We start from the raw sequence: 21,601 nt of genomic DNA, 5'->3' as shown, positions 1-21,601 counted from the left end.
CCAGTTGTGGTAGCAGGGATTGGAAAAAGTCCCCTACATATTCCGCTAGATTTTTGTCCAGAACGGAAGACGGAATCCTTTGGATCCGGAGGTTATTGCGCCGGGCCCTATTTTCAAGATCTTCCTGTTTAAATTTGAGGATCTCACATTTGTCTTGTAAGGTTCTGATTGAGCGTTGGATTTCCCCCAATGTGGTTGCAAGGTCTTCAGAGCGGTCGTTGATCTCACCCAGTCTTTGTTCCATCTCGGTCACCCTTTTATCTGTGTGCTTTAGCTTAGTGGTGAGTTCCGTCATGCAGGATCTAAATTCAGACTTCATATCAGCCATGAAAGCCAGTATATCCCCTTTAGTAGCGAGGGCTTCTCCTTCTTCTTGGGGCTTCTGCAGGGTAAGCTTGGAGGGGTTGAGTTTCTTTCCCTTGTCCATCGATGTGAACATAGTGGCGATATCAGAGTTCTTGCCAGCTTCCAATTGTTTAGCCATAGTGTCGGTTCAGGGCTAAGGTGAATGATGCTGAGGTTTCCCGTTGGCATATGGTTCGGGAGGCTATTGACTGAGGCCAGAGCGTTGTGATTCTGTAATTCGTTCCATTGGGAAACCCGGTGCCTCGGCGCGAGTCCTATTAATGTAGGTGTTCGCGTAGGGTACGGCCTCCCAATGCCGTTTGAGGAAGAAAGGGAGACTTTGGTACCTCCAATAAGGAGTGGGGTTGTGATGTTGTTCCTCGCTCCTTGGGATGGGTTAGAGAAGGGGGATGAAGATGTGGGCCTGGGCGTCCCAGGAAGTGGGTGGGGGGAAGGAGAGGTATCAGAGCTGCCACAGGAGCGCACCAGTTCAGTGTAGCCTCCTTGGGGTAGAGGATGAGGACCCAAGTTGTTTCAGGCGATGGTAAAATTCTGAAAGCATTGAGGGTTACCTTTTTAATATAGGTACCTTGTGGTAGCTTGGTTGATAGGCCTGAGGTGAGAGGACCGCTGCCTGCAGTGTCAACGTGAGCGTCCAGTGGTGTTGCTGCGGGCTTCAGTCCTGCGCCAACTGCACCTGGAGATTGTGATGGCTCTCCAGAAGGGTCATGGCTCACTCTGTGGTGGGGAGACTGGGTTTGCTGTCCCCAGTTCAGCTCGTCGTGCAGTAGTGCCCCAGCAGTTTTTAAATGGTGCTCTCTCCACTTCCTGGGTTCCTTGTTTTGTTCTGTCTTATGAGGCGGGCTCCTCTCCCCTCAGCGCGAGGTCCCCGACCTCCTCAGTTGGGGCCCAGGACTGGTGTAGCCCGGCCCTGCCTTTCTCCTCGCTGCGGGCACCGCCGGAGTGCACCCTATCTGCGCTGCCTCTACGTCGCTGCCCCTGTGGCGCATATCACGGGCACCTTTGCTGGAAGGTGCAGCGCCTCACGGGGCCTACATGCTAACTGGGGATTTAGCTAGGGTGCCCCCTTACCTTGGGGGGCATTGCGGGCCTCTGCTGCATGTCACGCTCAGGAGCCGGGGTCCGCTTTTTGGTGTCCCGCGGAAGCGGGGGAACTCACTGCTTATGCTGCTGCTTCCATCGGACAGCAGCACCGGGTCCTCAGTCATGAGGTCTGAGCTGCCCGCCAAAGCTTTGGGTGCCGATATGCACTCACTACTCACTACCTTGATCCTCACCGAGGTACGCCTCCACTCCTTGTTGAAGTACGCGCCTGCCATCTTGCATTTTCGGATGCTGCCGGGTGCTAGTGATTATCGTCCAAATTCGGGCATAATGGTTGAGCGTAGGACACATCTTCGAGCCAGCGGTGCTGCAGCGGTTCTGGTTGCCTTAAATGGTATCAGCGTCCCAATTTCACTGCGGCAACTGCATATTTTCATTTAGGCAGCAGGCTTCCCACGGATGGCATCAAAGGAGCAGCCACATTGATGGCGCTCCAGGCCACGCCCCCCGAATTACCAGTCTTTATACGAGAATGTGATAGGACTGTGCCATTGTTGTATTCAAGGCAGGCACCAGTTAATATACTGGGTCGGGACTTAATGACGAAGTTGAATACGACTATTTATTTTTCTGATGAAGGCATAGTGTGTTCACACCGGGAATACATTATTTAAATGTGAGTGAATTCATTATGGTATTTACAGGGAAAATGAGGACTACCTTTTAAAACCAGAGGTGTTTCATTATGGAGTACGTATTTTGTTAACATGGCTGCCTGGTTTAGTAGGTAAGACTATGCGAATACCTGATGAGTTTCTCTTTAGGCCAGAGATTCCAATAAACGAAGAGGGGGGACAGATTTTTCCCTTAGAGCTGCATGCAGCTGTGGTACGGGGGGTTTTGGATATGCCCATAGGATTTGATGACAATGGCAGATCATGGAGCACAGTAATTGCTATCGGAGAAGGTTACAGATTAACCGACGTCACTGATAAGGACATGTTTAAAGATGACCCATCTGATGATGAAGTAGTGTTCGAAATGAGCACTGCATATTGGGTTGGATCAGAGAAACATGAGATTCTGCAAAGAATGATGATAGTGAGACAGCGTCCTACATTTTTCGATGAGGATATGGCGAAATAGACAGTTTCTTTATGGACTACAGGCCCCTATGACCTAGGCCTATTAAAGGGTGTTGGAGAAGTTAAGATTAAACTGAAGTCAAGAGCAATTTTACCTCAAGCACAACAGTATCCTAGGTCTCAAGAGGCAGATGAGGATATTGTTAAGACTATATATGCCATGAAGGATCAAGGCATTTTGGTGACGTCAGAGTCACCATGCAATACGGCCGTGTATCCTGTGAAAAAATCGAAGTGGGGGAGGTCGATGCGTTTAGTTCAGGACATGCGCCCAATTAACCAGATTGTAGAGGCCGAGTTTCCTCTAGTTTCTAACCCGGTGACGATCTTATGTAGTATCCCTGTTGAGGCACGATATTTCACTGTGATTGACTTGAAAAATGCGTTATTCTCAATCCCACTGCATAAAGATTCTCAAGATCTGACGTCATTCACGTTTAGACAGACGAAGTTAAAAAGCACAAGATTACCCCATGGGTACTGTGAGTCTCCATCGAATTTCAACAGAGTCCTGCAGATGGATTTAAGCAATATTGATTTGCCAAGTGTTGTGCTGCAATATGTAGATGATATTTTGATCTGCAGCACATCAGAAGAAGAGTGCAGACGCGATTCAGTTCAGCTGATGATTATTTTAGCCGAAAAAGGATATAAGGTGGACAAAGAAAAATTGCAGTATTGTCAAGAAGAGGTGTTATTTCTCATGACGGAAAGATAGTTACACCTGAAAGGGCTGAGGCCATTTTGAAAACAGCAAAACCGCATACAATAAAGTAGATGCAGCAATTTTTGGGACTATGCAATTATGTAAGGGCGTGGGTATTTGATTATAGTTCATACACAAGGCCATTGTTGCAAGCCCTGAAAAAGGCTCAAGCAAGTCAGGAAAAGATTGTATGGACTGAGGAAATGGAGGAAGGGTTTGATGAGTTGCAAAGGCAATTTGCACAGCTCCAGTTCTAGGGATTCTGAATTATTCTGAGAAATTATTTTTATTCTCGCACATGAATGGAACAGTTATGATGGCAGTACTCACGCAGAGAACTACCTTGGGATACAAGCCTTTAGCATATTACATTGGGATTTTGGACCCAGTAATGAGGGGTCACTTCCACTGCGAACAATCTTTGGCAGCCACTGCATTCGCTATTGAGAAGTCTGCCAGTATAGTAATCGTGTGTTCCATGACGATGTTTGTTGAGCATGCATTATTTGCTGTTTTGGAAAAACCTAATGGTACGCTGCCGTCTCAAAGAGCTTCTGCTTATGAGGTGGTCATATTGAATACAGCAAATAAAATAGTCAGATGTAAAACAGTGAATCCTGCCACATTTGCAGCTGAACCACTGGCAGATGACGAGTAGGCACATGATTGCTCCAACTATGAGGACTTCTATTATGAGATTCCGAGGGCGAAAGACTTGAGAGTCCAGGAAAATCAGCGGAAGACATTCGAAGATGGAAAAATAGAGGGCAGATGCAGATTTGGGGATCAGTGCTTTCTCCAGATGGATGGGAAGAAGGAGTGGTTATCTGCAGAGAGTGGGTAGTTTAGTGCCACTACAAACCAACCATTGACATTGTGGAAAATGGATGCAAACCGTTATGGCAGAGACTTGCTAAACTACTGACATGGCTTGAAAATAAAGGAGGGCCCTTGCAGATAGTGCCTTTGCAAAGTGCAAAGTTGAGTTTCAAGAAATAATGGCACAAGAAAGCTTGGAGAGAATCAGAACTGTGTTCGAGTCTTTGATATGCCAGGAATGAACATTGGAACAGCAGTGATAATGGATCACTACTGGGCTTGTGGATCCAGACCTTATATGAAGCGGGCCAAGGATGGAGAGGACTGTGTTCTATAGTGAATGTTCATGTTCCAGCATTGGTGATTCCTAAAGGAAACCTGAACATTGGCGAGTTTCCAAAAGCAGATGCTCCCGAGGAAGAAGAGATCTTCTGAAATCCTGAATCGAATGAAGAGAGAACTATTTCTCAGCCAAGTCGATAGAAGCCTTTGATTCTATTCCATATGAACACAGACTGTTTAGTAGGACTTCATCCATATTCACAGTAATCTTTATGCCCAGGATCCAGACAGATGCAAATACTAAGTGGTTGCAAATAACTAGATGGGAATTGCTGCAGATGATCAACACGACTATCAAGTGATTCAATTCTATCAAGGAGGAGCTGAGAGCCATACGACTGATGACGTTTCAGACTAGGAATGTCTTGGACAGGATTACAGCCATGGATGGAGGGTTTGCCCCAAAATCGGAGAATCATGTTGCACGTTCATACCTGCTCATGATGACAAGAATGGCACGTTGACAGAGGCCGTAGAAATGCTGATGAAGTTACACGTCCAAATGTTAGATGATGTAGAAGACATTACTGATGACAGTGGGTCCCACAATGGATGGCAGATATATTCAAGTTCCTTGGAGCCCTGATAGTGATGCTAATGCTTGGATTTTGTGTGATCAGGGTAATAATCTCACAATGCAATAAGACTGCCAAGAAAGCTGTGGGAATGAAGATCATGATTGATGTTGAATCAGGATGGAAGACTGAAGAGCTGACAGACGAAGAGATCAGAGACTACGTGAAGGCCAGCATCCATGCACCTGAGGGAACGAAGTTCCTGTACCTGAAGAACCACAAGAAGTACATGGGGAAATGGATTTACTGCAGTCCCAGTGGACAATGCATGCTTATGTCTTGGAGTAAGGATGAGCATGTGAAATGAGCAGGATGCTTGAAAGGAATTATAAAGATATGGGTCCCAAAGAAGCATTTCTTCAGACAAGGATGTCTAGATGTGAAGGCTGATGAGAGAGTGGTTGATGAATCGGCTAGAAGGGGAGTGTAGAGATGGGGCCAAGTACCCCCACCCAAAGATCCTCCCCCATGCTGCCTTATATGCTGGGAGCCAGAATGTGAAACACGTGCATTGCCCGTGAGAATACCTATACTGAAAAGAATCCTGGAAGTAAGATTCCCATCGAAAAAGCTGTACAAGCATGCATGACAGTATGATGGTCATTTGAATGAAATCCTGGAGGAAGTGGGAAAAGTACACGACAAAGGAGACTGGTGACGTCATGAAGAGCAGAATTGGCGCACCCAGAAGAGATGCAGAGACCAGTGAACATAAGCACTCTATAGAAGCAAAGGAGGAGTGTACAGTTGCAGCAACGCAAGTAGACAAAGCATTCTTTAAGGCTGGCTATGTAATGAATAGATTGCAGCGATGCGCCAAACGTATGTAAGGACTATGGATGATTCCACAACGCACTTTAGCAGAGCTGGATTCCGAAAGCAGAAAGACGTTTTCAGTGTGTCGCAGTTAGAAATTGAAAACTCAACCATGGAGGTGGATCAAAGAAAGGCTTGGTTGGATCAACACCAAGAAGTCACAGAGTCTCAAGCACAGAGAACATTATCAAGGCCAAGTTCAAAGCCTTAATTGACTAGTAGGCTGCAAGTGTGATGATGGATACCAGGGCTAATTGGTGGGAAGCTATGGTTATGACCAGCCCACCAGCACCTGTGTGCCAGCCTGCGTGCTGCTTGCGTAGGTAGAATATTACAGAGGGGTACAAGAGTGCCAACCAATTATACAGGGACACATAATAGAGAGCCCTATAGTTTGTATAACCAATGGGACGTTGTGTATTTGATGACGTCCGTAGTGACCTGCACTATAGGAGGGCTTAGTTGCCCCATCTGATGTTAGAGACCCAATCACCTTCCCTGACCAGTATGGAACAGATACCTAGATGTTCCTTTTAAGCCTATCACCATTCCAAATAGGTTTTTGTAGTTTGCAACAAAGGTAAACGTCAATGATGACGAGTTTGTAGTATTAAAGCTGCTTTTTTATGTCTTGCATTGAGTGTGTGGAGTGAATGTGTTGATGTTCGTTGTAACTCCCTGTTTTAGATGGTTGACATTAAAACAGCCAAACTTTGCCAACTTCCTGAGTCAGTTTTGATTATTGATGTTTGAGTATTATTCTGCATCTCCATCTGACTAAGTATTGCTACCTCTTCTCAAAGGGCTGGGTCATATGCCCCAGTTCAGCACCCATAACACCTTCTCAGGGGAACTCTTTTATGCCACTTTAAGAAGCCTTACCATCAAACTTTGTACTCTGAAGTGCCTGTGTTTTTTCAAAGCAATCCTCAGAGGGCCATGACTTAATTGGAGTTGTAAACCCGCTACTGGTGCAATGAAAATGTCTTAACCAGGTCTGCCTTCAGTCACTCAATTTATAAGTATTGTGTATGCCTTCACTGAATTCCTGTCAAAAACAGGCATTGGCAAATGCAACAGTTTTGGCTTGTGTATATGTATTAGGCATTTGTCAGGCACTGCTTTTAGATGCCCAGGTACTCATGCCATTTTGCAGCAGCTACCATCAATGGGAAGTTAATACCACTACAGCTGTGCCTGACAAGTGCCTTTCCCATGCCTACACAAAAGCCCAAACAGTTGGCATTGCCAATGCTTGTTTTTCTCCCGTTATTGAATGAGCCAACATATGGTACTGATACCTGTGAACAGCCTACCAAGCAATTTTAAATAACGGTTGGGGTTGCAACTTTTTTTTAATGCACACATCTGAAAATTCCCTCTTCAGTGGGGCTCCATTCGGATATCAGTTTCATGTCGGCAGGGCTAGAAGCATGACGGGTGCTCTGGTAAAATAATGCAGGAAAATGTAGGATCCCTCCCGTACTCCACGTCATTCTCTCTGCAATATAGCGTGTGTAACGGAAGGAATAAAATCTGCCAATTCAGAATCCCCAGAGCATCGGGCCCCCGCTGCCTCACATGCAGTGCAAGGGCCTGATCAAAATCATGCTCCAAGTTGCAAAATCACTGACGCAGCCTGCATTTTATGGTTTCATTTATATTGTAGTTATAGTTTCCAAATTACATTAATTAAATCTGCATCCTCTATGGCTTTGTTTTAGTTGGGTCTCACACCCTGGATGCATATCATCTGTAAAACAAGTTAATTTAAGGCAACATAATATACTTCTTTTCTTTTATTGCTTTATTTCGACAAAATAGTCATAAAAGCAGTTCACAGAAAAGTAAAAAAACACATTAGTTACACGGTCACAATTGCTTAGCTCATAATGATTGTACTAAAATTACATAATCAGTGATTTACCTTAAAACTAAATAAAAACAGATCAACATTATACTGACAATAGTAGCTTGTAAAGAAAGATGTCTTTACCACATTGCATTGTTCAGCAACTTAGCCTTCCTCAAATACATTTTTCTTGCCCAGCTCAGATAACTTGTAGTGGCAAGCAGAGCCTCCTTATCCGAGGCATCCAGGCAAATTACCATAGCACCAGCTAGGGACCTACATCCACAGCTTAAGAACAGAGGCTTCAGGGAGCGCTTCCTCAGAGGCTTGGTGGCCGGACAGAGGAACAAATGGTACCATCTCTTCAGACTCACCATAAAGGATACATGACATGGAAACAGCAATATTCCATCTATGCCGAAATACACAAGTCGGCAAGATTCCAATACAAAACTTTAAATATAATGATCTTTCCCACCTGGGTGAGACATAGTCCAGGTATTCTTCGCAGCCTGTTTGCGTCTTTATTGAAAGATATACGGCCAGCTGCTCAGAAGCCCTTGATCTTCCCTGGATGTCCTCCCGCGCCTTTGCTCCTGCTGCGCTCGTGATTGCTTCCTTTGCAACCGGTGTATTGATTGAGGGATTTGGCTAGTAATCCTCCAAACCCAGCAAACCCATATAGCCTTTCACATGGGCAGCCAACTTTCCGGAGCTGCCCCCTGCTGGGACAAAACATCTGTAACTGCCTCTTTGTATTTATGAAGGTGAGGATTAGACCAGAAGCAAGCAGAGTACTGTTAAGGTATTCAGGGCCCCTGAACTTCCCTGACAGTTGACATAAGCCATGGCATATGATATGTCTATTCTGACTATGGGCCTCATTACGAGTTTGGAGGTAAGTAACTGTCCTTACCGGCATGGAGCAAATACTGTGTCTGTGTAGCAAAGAGCCCGCTAATAGAGTGGTATTACGAGTTTGCAGGCACGAGCTTTGCCCCATGCCGGTAACGGCATTACCGCCATGCTGCTAAAGTCCAAAAAATGGACCTTAGCGGCATCATGTAATGCGCTGACAGCACTACCGGCAACAATGGATATGGCATTAGCGGGCACTGCTATTAGCGGTGCCCGTAAATAAGCAGAACCGGAAGTAGCGTCATCGCACAGGAACGGGAATGAACACAGCGGCCATCTTGAAAAACACAATCCATTGCATCCTCACCATACAGGACCTGCATCAGCACAACAGCAGTCCCAACTACACATACTCACTTAATAACTCTCCTTCGTACAAATGCGCCAAACTTTGTCCAATAGTGTCTCCAATACTTGAGATTTATTTGTGAATGCCCTTCATGGTAACACGTGTTTCGGCAATACAAAAGAGTGCCTTTTTCAAACCAGGGCTGTTAACATGTGGATAAATTAAACATTATGAATAGTTAAGTGCACAAACCAAATTAAAACAGTAAAGCATAACGGTTGAACATTTCCACATATTTGCCAACACAATTATACATATCGCCGGTTAATTAATGGACAGACACGACAAGGGATGGGTGAAGGGGAGGATATGTAGGGTGAAGAAAAAACACAAAGAAAAAAGAAAAATTGAAACCACATGATCTATGAGAATCATAGTGTATATTACTAATATCATGCTCTAAAAATGCCATGAGCTAATGATCTAATATTCTTATATGTCTCCTTGGCCACCTATCCAACTGAATTCTGCGCGGGATATATATATTACTCAAGTCTGATTGTATAAATGTCTAAAGGTACTCTAGGTACTCTTGCTATGTGCTGAAACTAGATATAGAAAAAAGAAACTTCCAACACCATTCTCTTTTATGTTATGCTGATGTTACCTGTTAGCGTGATGCCATGTGATAATATTTTGCCGTCTGTTCTGGATATGTTTAATCGGGTTAAATCCCTAAAAAGGAAATGGTGATTGTTAATCACTGAGTTTTGTGTTTATTGGTATTACCTGTGGTATTAACTGTAAATGATTGTCAAGCAACTGTTTTTGTAATTCACATATTTCAATCATTTAAATGATTGTAATGATAGCGTGCCTTTACATTTTTCCTTTTGACTGAAAGCCCGGTATTCTTGCCGCGCAATGGCATGATTATTGAAGTGTTTCTATCGCACATTCCCAAAGGTTAACTATTCTTAAAATGCCAAAATGTTTATTGTGCTTTAACATAGTATTTGCGTGCATAGCTGAAAAGCTGTGTCCTCTGTATGTATGCTGTGGCATGCATACCTGTTCTAAATATTGTATAAATATACCACATGTATGGAGAGCGGGCTTACCTTATAGTTTTAAGGCGTCCGTGCCATCAGAATCAACCCGCATCCCGGCTGCACTGATACTTTTGTGAACACTCAGCGTTCATGGTGATGGCAGGTGTCATGGCAACAGGAAAGTCCTTCCTTGATTGCCATGACCCTGTCGGCCATCTTTTGGGCTAAATGTTATGCATCTTAACGGTGGAACGCGTTTTAGTACTATACTGTCACTTTACATGAATCTCATAAATATACACATTACCATTTCTGGCTAATGAAACATGGACAATATATGGGCGTAAACCCAGTGATTTTATCACCCTTTTCTGTAATTGTAAGTTAAATTACTACACTTGTTTTCTCTCGTGTTAGCCTTGCAACTGGATTTGTGTGATACTACTTAGAACCCTATTATTGTAATACCGCGTTGAGAATGAGATGTCTTCTGCGCAGTCAATACACCAGTGAACATTGCATTTTATATAACCTGCATTTTCACAAGTACCTTATTTATGTGGTCTCATGTGTTACCTGACACATTGTAATGCCACCTTATAGTGCATTAGAAAATTATTAGCTGAGTCACCCCAGATACTGGGTCTGTCATGCATTGAACGTATTGAATGATCTTATGTCATTTAAGTGGGTATATGTATCTATTGCCCATTGCTGTCTGCATGATGAGTTATATTAGCTTGTCCTTAGATCATGCTATTGTGGTACTTATAAAAAACAGAACATTTCACTATGCGTGTTCAATCCAAATTTCAATGTCTGAAAGTGGCAAATGAGTCTGGCTTCTGATTGTTGTGATGCTAGCTCTAGGTTTCCTCCGCTTGTACCAAGCCTTTCTTGTTTCAGACCGATGAATCCGATGCCTTTCTTGTCTGCCATTTGGTGCTCTTGTTGCCAATGTACAGCTAGTGGTAAATTCTGGGATGCGGGTTAATTCTGATGGCACAGACACCTTAAAACTATACGGTAAGCCCGCTCTCCATACATGTGGTATATTTATACAATATTTAGAACAGGTACGCAAGCCGCAGCATACGTACGGAGGACACGGCTTTTCAGCAATTTGGGGTTTCTTTTGTGTAAAAGATCTCACATGTTACCAGGAAGGGCATTCACAAATAAATCTCAAGTATTGGAGACACTATTGGACAAAGTTTGGCGCATTTGTACGAAGGAGAGTTCTTAAGTCACTATTTTACTATAGAGGTTAGAGTGTGTACCTCTATCTCTCTTGCCAAATGCGACAGCCACACTGACGTGTGTAATTATGCAAATTTATCACTGGGTCGCAGAAAGTGAAGGTCGGCGTTAAACCACTGTATTCCCTGTGTCAAACTACACATACCACTCCATCACCATGCCCAAGGCCTTGAAGAAAGGTGCTGTGCGCCTGCGCAAGGCCCATTTCTCGGAGGAGGAGCTAAACATGCTCGCAGACACCCTTGCCGAAAATGGGGAGGTTGTGTTTGTGGCAGATCAGCGGTGACATGCCCAAATGAGAAAGATGGAGATCTGGGAGGAAGTGGCACGCAAAGTCAGTGCGGTCGGTACCACCCCCTGCACCGTAAAGGATGTGCGCAAGCGCTGGGATGACCTGCGCCTACGCGTAAGGAACATTCTTGCAGCCAATCGGAGCCAGGGCTTGGGAACAGGTGGCGGAGCAGGCTCACTGATCAAGATGACTCGCTGGGAGGAGACATGTGCCGGCACAATTGGCATGGAGTCAATGAGGGAGTGGGGGAAATGGAGCTTGAAGCGCCGTCGTCGGCAGATGGAGGCGAGTGTCCACACAAACCACTGTAATGCAAATCATGATGATGTCCCCCAACTTGACCGTGAAATGAGCCAATGCTTGGGCCATCACACACACATGTACACAAGTCTGCCTATAGGCTGTCCACAGCACCATCACATTCACATGCATGCAGCACCTCATACATGTGTCACCCAGACGTATGCCTGAATGACCCACCCATATGGCAAGCAACCTATATTCACAACTCCAAGACAAAATACCCTCAAATGTAGAGAACCTCAACAATACCAATATATGCATGATGCACGTAGAACCATCACTGATGCTGTCCCTCCCTTGGTCCCCCACAGGCTCACAATCTGACAGCAAGGACCAGGACTCTGCGGCGCAGGCCACAACATCCATGAAGAAGGCCAGGGGCATGGAAGGAGGCAGCAGGCCTTCCACATCAAGGGGCACAGGCAAACCTGGACTGCCACAGAAGTCCAAAGCAGCTCAGGATGCAACGGCACCGAGCCATGACAGGGGCACTGACACTGCGATAGCACCCACACCAGCTTCTACCACCGCACAGGAGCCAGTGGCTGATGGCTCACTGTCCGCTGCCAACAGTTCTGTTGGAGAAGCAGCTGCCACGGCACCCCTGACGGATGAAGAGGGGCACTGCCAAACACCCGGTACACATTGCACACCCAGCCCGCAGCCATCACACCACACCACCCCACCCCACCCACCACACCCAATGCCAGCAGCCATGAGCTGTCTGCAGGTGAGTCATGGCCAGGGAGCTGGAGCCCCACAGAGAGCACGCATGATGCGGGACCCATGCCGCACGCTGCACCAACATCCACCGGTGTCAGGGACAGAGACCAGGGAATCGTCACCATCCAACAGCGGCAGGAGGAGATCACATCGCTGATCAGCCAGCACATGAGCGAAGGTGCCCTGACGAGGGAGGAGTGCTGTGAATATTTATTTATTTTATTTATTTATTTGAATTTGTAAAGCGCACAAACAGCTCGCAGACATCGAGGCGCTGGAGCAGAGGTTAAGAATGCTTACTTGAGGGTTACAGTGAAGCCGCCCTAGAAAAATACTTGAAAACATTTCGGTAGTTACATGTTACAGTGCGTTGCAGGTAGGTTTTGAGAACTCAAACAAAGAGGTTAGTCTTGATGGCTTTGCGGAATAGAGTGTGGGATTCAATGGCTCTGAGGTGCGGAGGGAGCGCATTGCAAAGGGTAGGGGCAACTGAAGGGAAGCTGGAGTCGCCCGCACGCGCTTTGTGAGTCCTAGGGACAGACAGGAGGTTAGAGTATTGTAATCTAGATGGTTTTTGAGAGACGGGTTTGGTGATCCTGCGGCTTAGGTAAGGCGGAGCAAGGTCATGGAGACATTTGTGAGTCAAGGCCAAGGCTTTGAAGATAATTATTTGCTTGAGAGGAAGCCAGTGGACTTGTCTTCTGAGTTCAGAGATATGGTCTTTGCGCGAGAGGCCTGTGGTGGCTCTAAGCGCGTTATTCTGAACAGTAATATGCTATGGCCATTAAACTTGCGATAGAAGCGAGTACCACACGCATCTGTGATGAGTTGGCTGCTGTGAGGCAGGTCCTCAGCCGCATCGTGGATGCCATGGAGACCCAGCGTCCCGCACAGGGACTGGAGCAACCAGGCACCTCCTCCTCTGCCAGCTCCAGGCAGACCAGCCCCCTGCGCTGGTCAGCGCGGACCTTGCGGTGGTCAGACATGCCGACACCCGATGCTGGTAGAGGACATGGGAATTAGGGGCAGCCTGATAATGGGAACTCTTGCGGACTAATGCTGCATTGCAGTGCACAACATGTGTGGGGGAGTTGTGGGGTAGGGGGGAGAGGGTGTGTGGGGGAGTTGTAGGGGGAGAGTGGACAGGGTGTGTGGGGGAGTTGTGGGGGGAGAGGGTGTGTGGGGTGTAGGGTTTGTGCACTTTCTATATACTTTATGGTTAATACACCCGTTGTGTCAAGAAAAAAAAAATCACATGACTGGACATTGGTTATTGTGCATGTGTGCTTTATTGGTTTACAGTGCACAGTGTTCATGTCCCCCCCCCCCCACATCCAGTGCCCTGAGTCCCACCTCCATGGCACCCTCCGCATCCATGTGTTTTAGAAATATTGGTCCATCACATTCTGGCACACAGCACGTCCCTCCTGTGCATCGCCACCTGCCTGACGTGCAACCCCATCATCTTCCTCCTCCTCAGCCTCACCTGGCAGTTGCAGTTCAATGTCAGGGGGCAGAGGCACGTTCCGTTGGATGCACATGTTGTGCAGCATGACACATGTCATGATGATTCTGGCCACCTTCTCATGCCCGTACAGGAGTGCCCCACCGACCTGCTGAGGTAACGAAACCATGCCTTCAATAGGCCAAAGGTCTGCTCGATCAACACACAGGTACGGGTATGTGCACGATTGTAGTCCTCTTCATGCCTGTTCTGCGGGTTCCAGACAGGGGTAAGGAGCCACCTCTTCAAGGGATAGCCAGCATCACCTGCATGGGTGCAAGATTGGGTATGTGTAAGTGATGTCATGAAATGGAACCTGTACGTATCACTCACATGCCTGCAGTTATTTGTTGCACACATCCAAATATACCCGCATGAATGGAGATGTTCAAAATAACCCCAATGTGTGATGTCACATGGTCCACAGGTGTGGGTTGCATAGTCAAGTTGATGGAGGGTGCCCTATTCCTTGCCAGTGTTCATGCACTGTGGTTTCCTACGGCAGTAGTTGCCATGATCTATTTGATGTGTAGTTAATCGTATGCATTGATCCTGGTACCGTTGCCACCAGACTCATAATGATCTGCCATTCCACGCTTGATGTTCTCATGCTGGCATGTTGCACTTCTGTGGTGGTGTGCCAGGGACACTCTGTATTGCCTTCATGTGATTCATTTGTGCACACTCATGGACGCATGTCCGGGGTAATGCTGTTCAGCAGTCATTTGCATTGGGCATACTCACAGCATGTTGCTGCATTGTGTTGCAGAGGGTACGGTCTGATGATGTGCACTGTATGTGTTGATGGATATGGTATGGTTGCAGTGCTGGAATGTTGTCATTGTTGTGCATCTTACGTCTTTCATATTGGTTTCAGGTGTCAAGTTCAGTCTGGGATGCTTTGGGGCACAGTGTATTGCAGTATGGGCATTGTCCAGTTGCACAACTAATACCACCCAGGTTGAAGTATGCATCTCCCCCCCCACTCTCACCCAGGTTGAAGTATGCATCCCCCCCATTCTCACCCAGGTTGAAGTATGCATCTCTCTCCCCCTCAATCTCACCCAGGTTGAAGTATGCATCTCTCCCCCCCCCCCCATCTCACCCAGGTTGAACTATACATCCCCCCCATCACCCAGGTTGAAGCATGCATCTCACCCCCAATCTCACCCAGGTTGAAGTATGCAACTCTCCCCACCATCTCACCCAGGTTGAAGTATGCATCTTTCCCCCTCCCAATGCCCCCCACGTTGAAGTATGCATCTCTCCCCCACAATTTTACCCAGGTTGAAGTATGCATCTCCTCCCACCAATCTCACCCAGGTTGAAGTATGCATCTCCCCCCCAATCTCAACCAGGTTGCAGTATGCATCTCCCCCCCCCCAATCTCACCCAGGTTGAAGTATGCATCTCTCCCCACCATCACAATGCCATGTGCTTGCCATGCAACTTACCAAGCAGCCAGGCATGTCGTCCAGCATGTCGCTCCATGTAGAGTGGTCTCGTGGAGTTCCGCAGGACCATTGAATCATGTGTTGATCCGGGATATCGGGCACAACAATGTGTGATGATCTTGGTTGAGTCACATACCATTTGCATGTTGACAGAGTGATATAGTTTACGGTTGCGGTACACTGCCTCCATGGCATGTTGGACCACCAATTCCACATGGGTGCAGTCGAGTGCACCGATGCAATTTGGCATGCCTGCAAGTGCATGGAAGCCAATTTTGGTGTTGGAGATCTCCTGGGCAGTCCGTGATAGGGATATGTGGTCGCTTGTGTGCTTCAGGAGGGCATCGAGCACCTGGTTCAGCGTGCGTGAAAATAATGGATGTGATTTGCCATGCATCTGCCCCACTGTGTGCTGGTAGGTGCCTGTGGCCAGGAAGTGGAGCACAGACACCACCATTCAGTAGAGGGGGGATGGCGATACGGATGTCAATGAGGCTGGCGATGTTGTTGTGTATCATGTCCACTATTGTGGTGATTGTGCCCCGGTACAGGGTGTGGATCTGCTCAGGGGTTAGGTTGAAGGGACTGGCTCTGATGCGAGGGATTAGTGGCTGCCTGTGTGTTAACACTGGCTGCATTGGGGGGACTTGCTAGGCCTGTGTCACCCTCCTTCTCCTCCTGCGTCTCCTCTGTTGAGCCTGTTGTAGTTGTTGCTCATGGAGTAGCTCTGCGAGCATGTCCTCCAGGCCCAGTATTGAAACTGCAATTGGGATCATTTTGGTGTGGGAAGGGGTGTGGTGTGTGGGTGTGTTCCTTTTGTGCTGGGCCAGACTCCATTGGCTCCACCTGTGCTGAATGTGTGCACCTGTGGCAGTTGGTAGCAAAGCTGATTGCTGTTAGCAGGTGTATTACTGGCATGGCGGTATCCATTATTACCGCACTCGCGGCACCGGTAGGGGCATGTCCGCATGACTTGGGATCTACCCCTGATAGCGCCCTCCCGGTAATGCCAGGCCAAAGGGCTGCGTGCCCGCACCCATGCCGCCATTAGCGGCAACGTTATTAGCGGTGGCGCTAATACCGGGATGTATACTTGGAATGGGCTGGAGCGGTATGCGGTGCCGGTATTCCCTTACCGGCATCGTTTTTCCTTTACCTCCAACCTCGTAATGAGGCCCTATATCTGCACAACCCTTGATCCACCGGGAGTACCTCTGTATATCCCTCTAAATTACCTCCATTTGAGGAACTGCAAAGCCACTTCTGATCCCACTTGTCCTGAACTGTCAGGGACCGCAGAGTAGCTGCACACCCCAGGCTGCTGTCATACATGGAAAGAATGGTCTTTGTGCGGGTGGTCTAGCCCAACCCCCCATGTGTAGCCACCATGCCAGATCCCTTCTTAAGCCCTAAGATGTTGCGATGAGAGCCTCAAAGGATTGGGAAGCTGGGGCTCAATGCCTATGGAGATGAACCAGCAATGGTTGGAGATGGAGACAAGCCCAAAGGACTAGAAATACACAAGACGCCATATGTCCCTGGACCATCTGAATCTCCCATGTCCCGTCTCGAAATTACAGATGACAGGGCCGCCTTGAGACAAAGGGCCCGTGCCTGAGGGAGGAAAACTTAGACTGGTCTGGTGCAAAATTATGCCAGATCTTGAGCAGGGACAAGATGCAATTTTTGCCCAATTATAAGAAGCCCCCAGTCCTGCGTTGCTTGACAGACCCGGAGAAGATGGACTTGTGGCATCCCACTGAGATCTGCTTTGATCAACCCACTGTCACGATAGGGGAAGAAATTAATCACTTGTAAATGGAGGGGGCCCACGAAGGGGGCCACCAAATTTGGAAAAACTCAGTGCGGTTTTCAACACAAAAGGTAGAACACGGAATTTAAAATGACTGCCCGCCCCACCACAAATACGAGATATTTCTATTGAGAAATGGCCATATGGTATGGGAATCGTGAACAGTCCAGTACTGAAGTGCTAGGCAGTTCTCAGAACAAAAGTACCACTAGCAGTATCAGATTGTTGAGGGACAGATGAATATGTCATCCATCCCTATTATTGACCCTCCCCTGGCCCAATACCATACTGGTTAGAAATACTACTCCTTAAAAAAACCATAACGCCCCTATCCCAGGCAGGTAAGGGATGAACATGATGTAAGTTGAAGATGGTGAGAACAACTAAACCTGAAAATAGAACCATACATATGCATCCACTAGATATGAAGCACACATGCACTCAACATGAGGAAAACACACAGGGTCAAATAGGGCTTTATATATGAAGAATATTAACATTGCAACCATAAAGACATTAATAATACTAACATAAGCAATAAATACGCTGACTATAACATGAATGACATACGTATCCAGCTCTCTAACATAGAAATGCAGAAGTAATGGACAGCCATCTTTTCTAAAATGGAAGCCCCATTACGCTTCTAAGTAAAGCCCTGCAGAGATCAAGCTTGAAGCTTGAGCCAAGGTTAGTAAGAAATTAGGGAGGGTTTGAGAGCCACAGCGAATGTACGAGATAGGTATTCCCATGACGCAAATGATATACTCCCAAATTAATTAAAGTCTAGAAAGATACAACCAACCATTGTGAGCCAGGTGCAGGGTCATTATAAATCAGAAGACCACATGAAGAATAAGCTCAAGAGAGTCCCCAGAGGTAGAACAGACCATACCATTTGTATTAGTATTAGCTAAAATACTCATTAATGTTGGGGGAATTAGTTCTCAATGCAGTCCTCTCACGCGTGACCCATAATTGAAGAACGCTGTCTATTAATTAGCAAGGAACACAGATAGGACACATGCCTCACTCCTTACTCATATTCCCAGACACGAGGCGCCGCACAAGGCTAACTATACAAAGGTGATCACCCTGGCTCATGGCCTAGAGATGAGGGATGGTATTTTCATGAATTGAAGGCAAGCAGCCTGTGGACTCCCCTTACTCCCATTTGGCTCATGTGATGACGACCTGCCAGCTGCGCAATGTTGGTCAGGGTGAAGCCAACCAATCAAAACCCCTGGTGACAAGCCACCCATTACATATCATGCCAACCATTGAACTATTGCAAAGGTGATGTATTCCTGGTGTTATCAATTTAGAGGTGGTCTCAGGGGGAGCCATCAGTTAAGAATTACCCAATTAAAAGTGTAATACTTGAAGTGTATATATGTAGTTACTGATATTATCCAATCCCCTTACCGTGTAGGTTTTGTATTGCAATGTCATCAAAAAGTAGTGTTTTGTATCAGAGCTCTGATAGCTGAGACACTTTTGCTTGTATGTTGCTTTTCACTTTGTCTATTTCTGTTTTTGAGCCAGGACTTTCTGGCACCTGATCCCCTGCTCAAAAATGGGGTTTTCAAGGCCATCATTACAAGACACTTCTTTCTACCTTTTGGATCGCCATGAGTGAAGTGTCACTGTGGTGTCTCCATAGGCACAGAAAGCAATGGATCAGAAGGTGTTCAATACTGCTAGGGAAAATCAACCCTGTGGTGAAAAAGCTGGTAAAATATATTTTCCTCATTTTCCAGCAGCTAAATAATTACCAAAAAGGATACAAAAACTTCCACCTACAGTAGAAAATATAACCAGACAAACATAAAAACATTCTGTGCGTACATGAGACTTTTGCACCATAGATTGCTAATCCAATGGAACATGAATGTGCATTGTTGACACTAGACTGTTGCTTTACAAATAATGCTTGGACAAACTAAGATTGCTAGTTCCCAAACACAGTTCATTTGCTTCCATCTACACTTAAGAAACCAATTAAGTGGTACTTATAAAGGATCACTTATACAAATCCAAAAACATAAATAAAAAAGAAACACTTTTTTTTATTACAAAGCCGTATACCACAACGTATCACTACAATGTAAACATATTTGCTTCAAATAAAGTGTGTATACAAAATGTATTGTCGCTAACTTATAGAAACTCAATAACCCAAAAAATTCATCCTGAACCAAAATCAAGAATTACACAACCCACATGTATCAACAAAATTCCAATCCTTAATTTCTAACATTTAATTCTTAAGTGCATTATTCATAAATCACTAGATGTACGTCAAGTGCATTAGTCATAAATCATTAGACATTGAGTGTCTGGAGACCAGACAAATGGCAGCAGTAGAAGACCAGACAAATGCAGTAGTAGAAGGAGTTCCCTTTTCTCTCATGTGAAATTTGGTCACGCACCCTTTTTCTGGCCTTAATCCCTCTCCCTTTTGATAGGCTTTGATATAAACTTAATATAAAAACGATAAACATTTTTTGATATCGAATTCATATGAAATGTATATTTTATATAAAGTGGGTATACATTTTATATCAGTTTTGATATAAGTGAAAATATATTTGATATAAAATCTACGTAATTATGGGAGCAGCGGGCGATAGTGTTGCTTAGTTGAGCGGTGAAAGCGAAGTGAGCTCTGAAGACGGGGACTGTGAATCTAGGGTTTTTCATAGTGACGCGATGATGACTTCACAGAGGGGTTCCCCCCCTGATGTGATAGGAAGTGGAAAATGATATTAAGCAATTTTTATATTTTTTAATATAAACATTTATATAAGCATTTATATAGAAAATTATATTTCTTGATATAAAAAATATATAGAAAATATAAAACATTGTTTATATAAAAATGTACATAAAACTCAATCTATAAAAATATTCTTATATAGAAATGTATATAACATTAAAAACATTGATATCATTTGTATTTACATTTTTTATACAAAGTTGCCCCCCCAAAAATTGATATGACATTGTTTGATATCAATTTTGATATACAAAAGTATATCAATGTTATATGAACTGGCTTTGATACAGAGTGTGAATAATGAAAGGCAGTTTGCTTTATAAGTAAAGTGTGCATCCCAGAGTCTGTACAAAAGTTCAAACTATTGCCTTTTGACAAGTAAACTGTGCTTCCCAGCTTCCCAGAGCCTGTACAAAAGTAAAACCATTGTTTTTATTGAATCTACAGCATCTCGTGCGCGGCTTACATGTGCCCTGCTGCTCTGTGACCCACTAAACAGCTATGAAGCAGCACTGCTGGGGGGTTTTATCTTCGACAAAGCCTGTGGAATCCCTGGAATGTGGTGACTCACAGCAGCATTGTAGCCACATTGGCAGAAAATACAGACAGACTTTATGTTAGCTCGCCGGAATACAGGAATGTTTGTAACAGCTGTGCTAATGCAAATCGAGGAAAATACACATGAATATTGTTTATCAATTAAACCCAACTGATAGAATGCTGGCACGGGAAACAGCTGCAGCCTGAGGTTAATTTGAGATGTTTCCTAGGTCCAGCGCCACTCTTTAATTTTGCAGAGTATGCATGAAATAGAATGTTGTGCTTTGTTGATAAGAAAAAGTGCTTCTGGCACCAGGACGCATCGCAGGGCTGAGGTTATTTTTTTAGATTTACCTAACAAATAGGAAGCAATATGCATGAACTAGAATGCTGTGTGTTGTTGATAAGAAACCCCATTTCTGTAAACTAAGCAGAAATACATAAATCTGTGAATTGCCAATAATGAAACAACATTGAGCTTTGACCCTTTGTGTGATGCAGGACTGCAGGAGACGCTGCCCGTCGATACATAGTATGTTGCACTACGTCCATGCATCCAAACCTTTAAGAACTGAGGCTCAAACCCTCTGCTTCAAAGCCCTTGCAGGACAAAGCTGCAGTGTTGTGCGACTCCAGTGTTTGGCGACATAGGGGTCAGAACGCGCCGTAGACCAGCAGCGACCGCAAAGTAAGACAGGTGCGGGTGGGGGTGCAGATATTAATGCGTCCTACTAAACTGCCCTACATCGCGCTTACTTCCATTTCAATGCGAATTTCACCCTCCACTGTCTATGCATCTATTAGGCTGTCCCTCTCCTGGATAGCCGTACTTTGTTTTCTGTGTCTTTGCAACTATTTCTCTGCATTTTTCCCATCAAGCTGATTGTTTTGGTCTCCATCACTGTTTCTCTGCATTCCCCTGCTTGTTCTGTATTTTTTCATGTCTAGCTAAATGCATTGGCCTCCATCACCGTTCTTTGCATTTCTCGTGCATTCTCTGATCTCCCCT

General features: G+C 45.5%; 1 protein-coding gene across 5 annotated transcripts in view; it reads right to left on the bottom strand.

Annotated features, from left to right (window-relative positions):
• KBTBD3 (kelch repeat and BTB domain containing 3) overlaps positions 1-21,601 on the bottom strand; it is a 358,982-nt gene that overhangs the window by 68,729 nt on the left and 268,652 nt on the right. The window contains exon 2 of one of the 5 annotated variants that reach the window (XM_069640721.1): positions 9,540-9,607. The exons of the other annotated variants lie outside the window; for them this stretch is intronic. Coding sequence (XP_069496822.1) covers positions 9,540-9,607 — 68 coding nt within the window. The remainder of the gene's footprint in view (positions 1-9,539; positions 9,608-21,601) is intronic. 5 annotated transcript variants of the gene reach the window in all.

The sequence above is a fragment of the Ambystoma mexicanum genome, chromosome 7q (assembly GCF_040938575.1).
Source record: "Ambystoma mexicanum isolate Mex_15411 chromosome 7q, UKY_AmexF1_1, whole genome shotgun sequence".
In the NCBI taxonomy this organism is placed as follows: Eukaryota; Metazoa; Chordata; class Amphibia; order Caudata; family Ambystomatidae; genus Ambystoma; species Ambystoma mexicanum.
The sequence above is the reverse complement of the archived record's forward strand: the minus strand, read 5'-3'. Positions and strand labels throughout refer to the sequence as shown.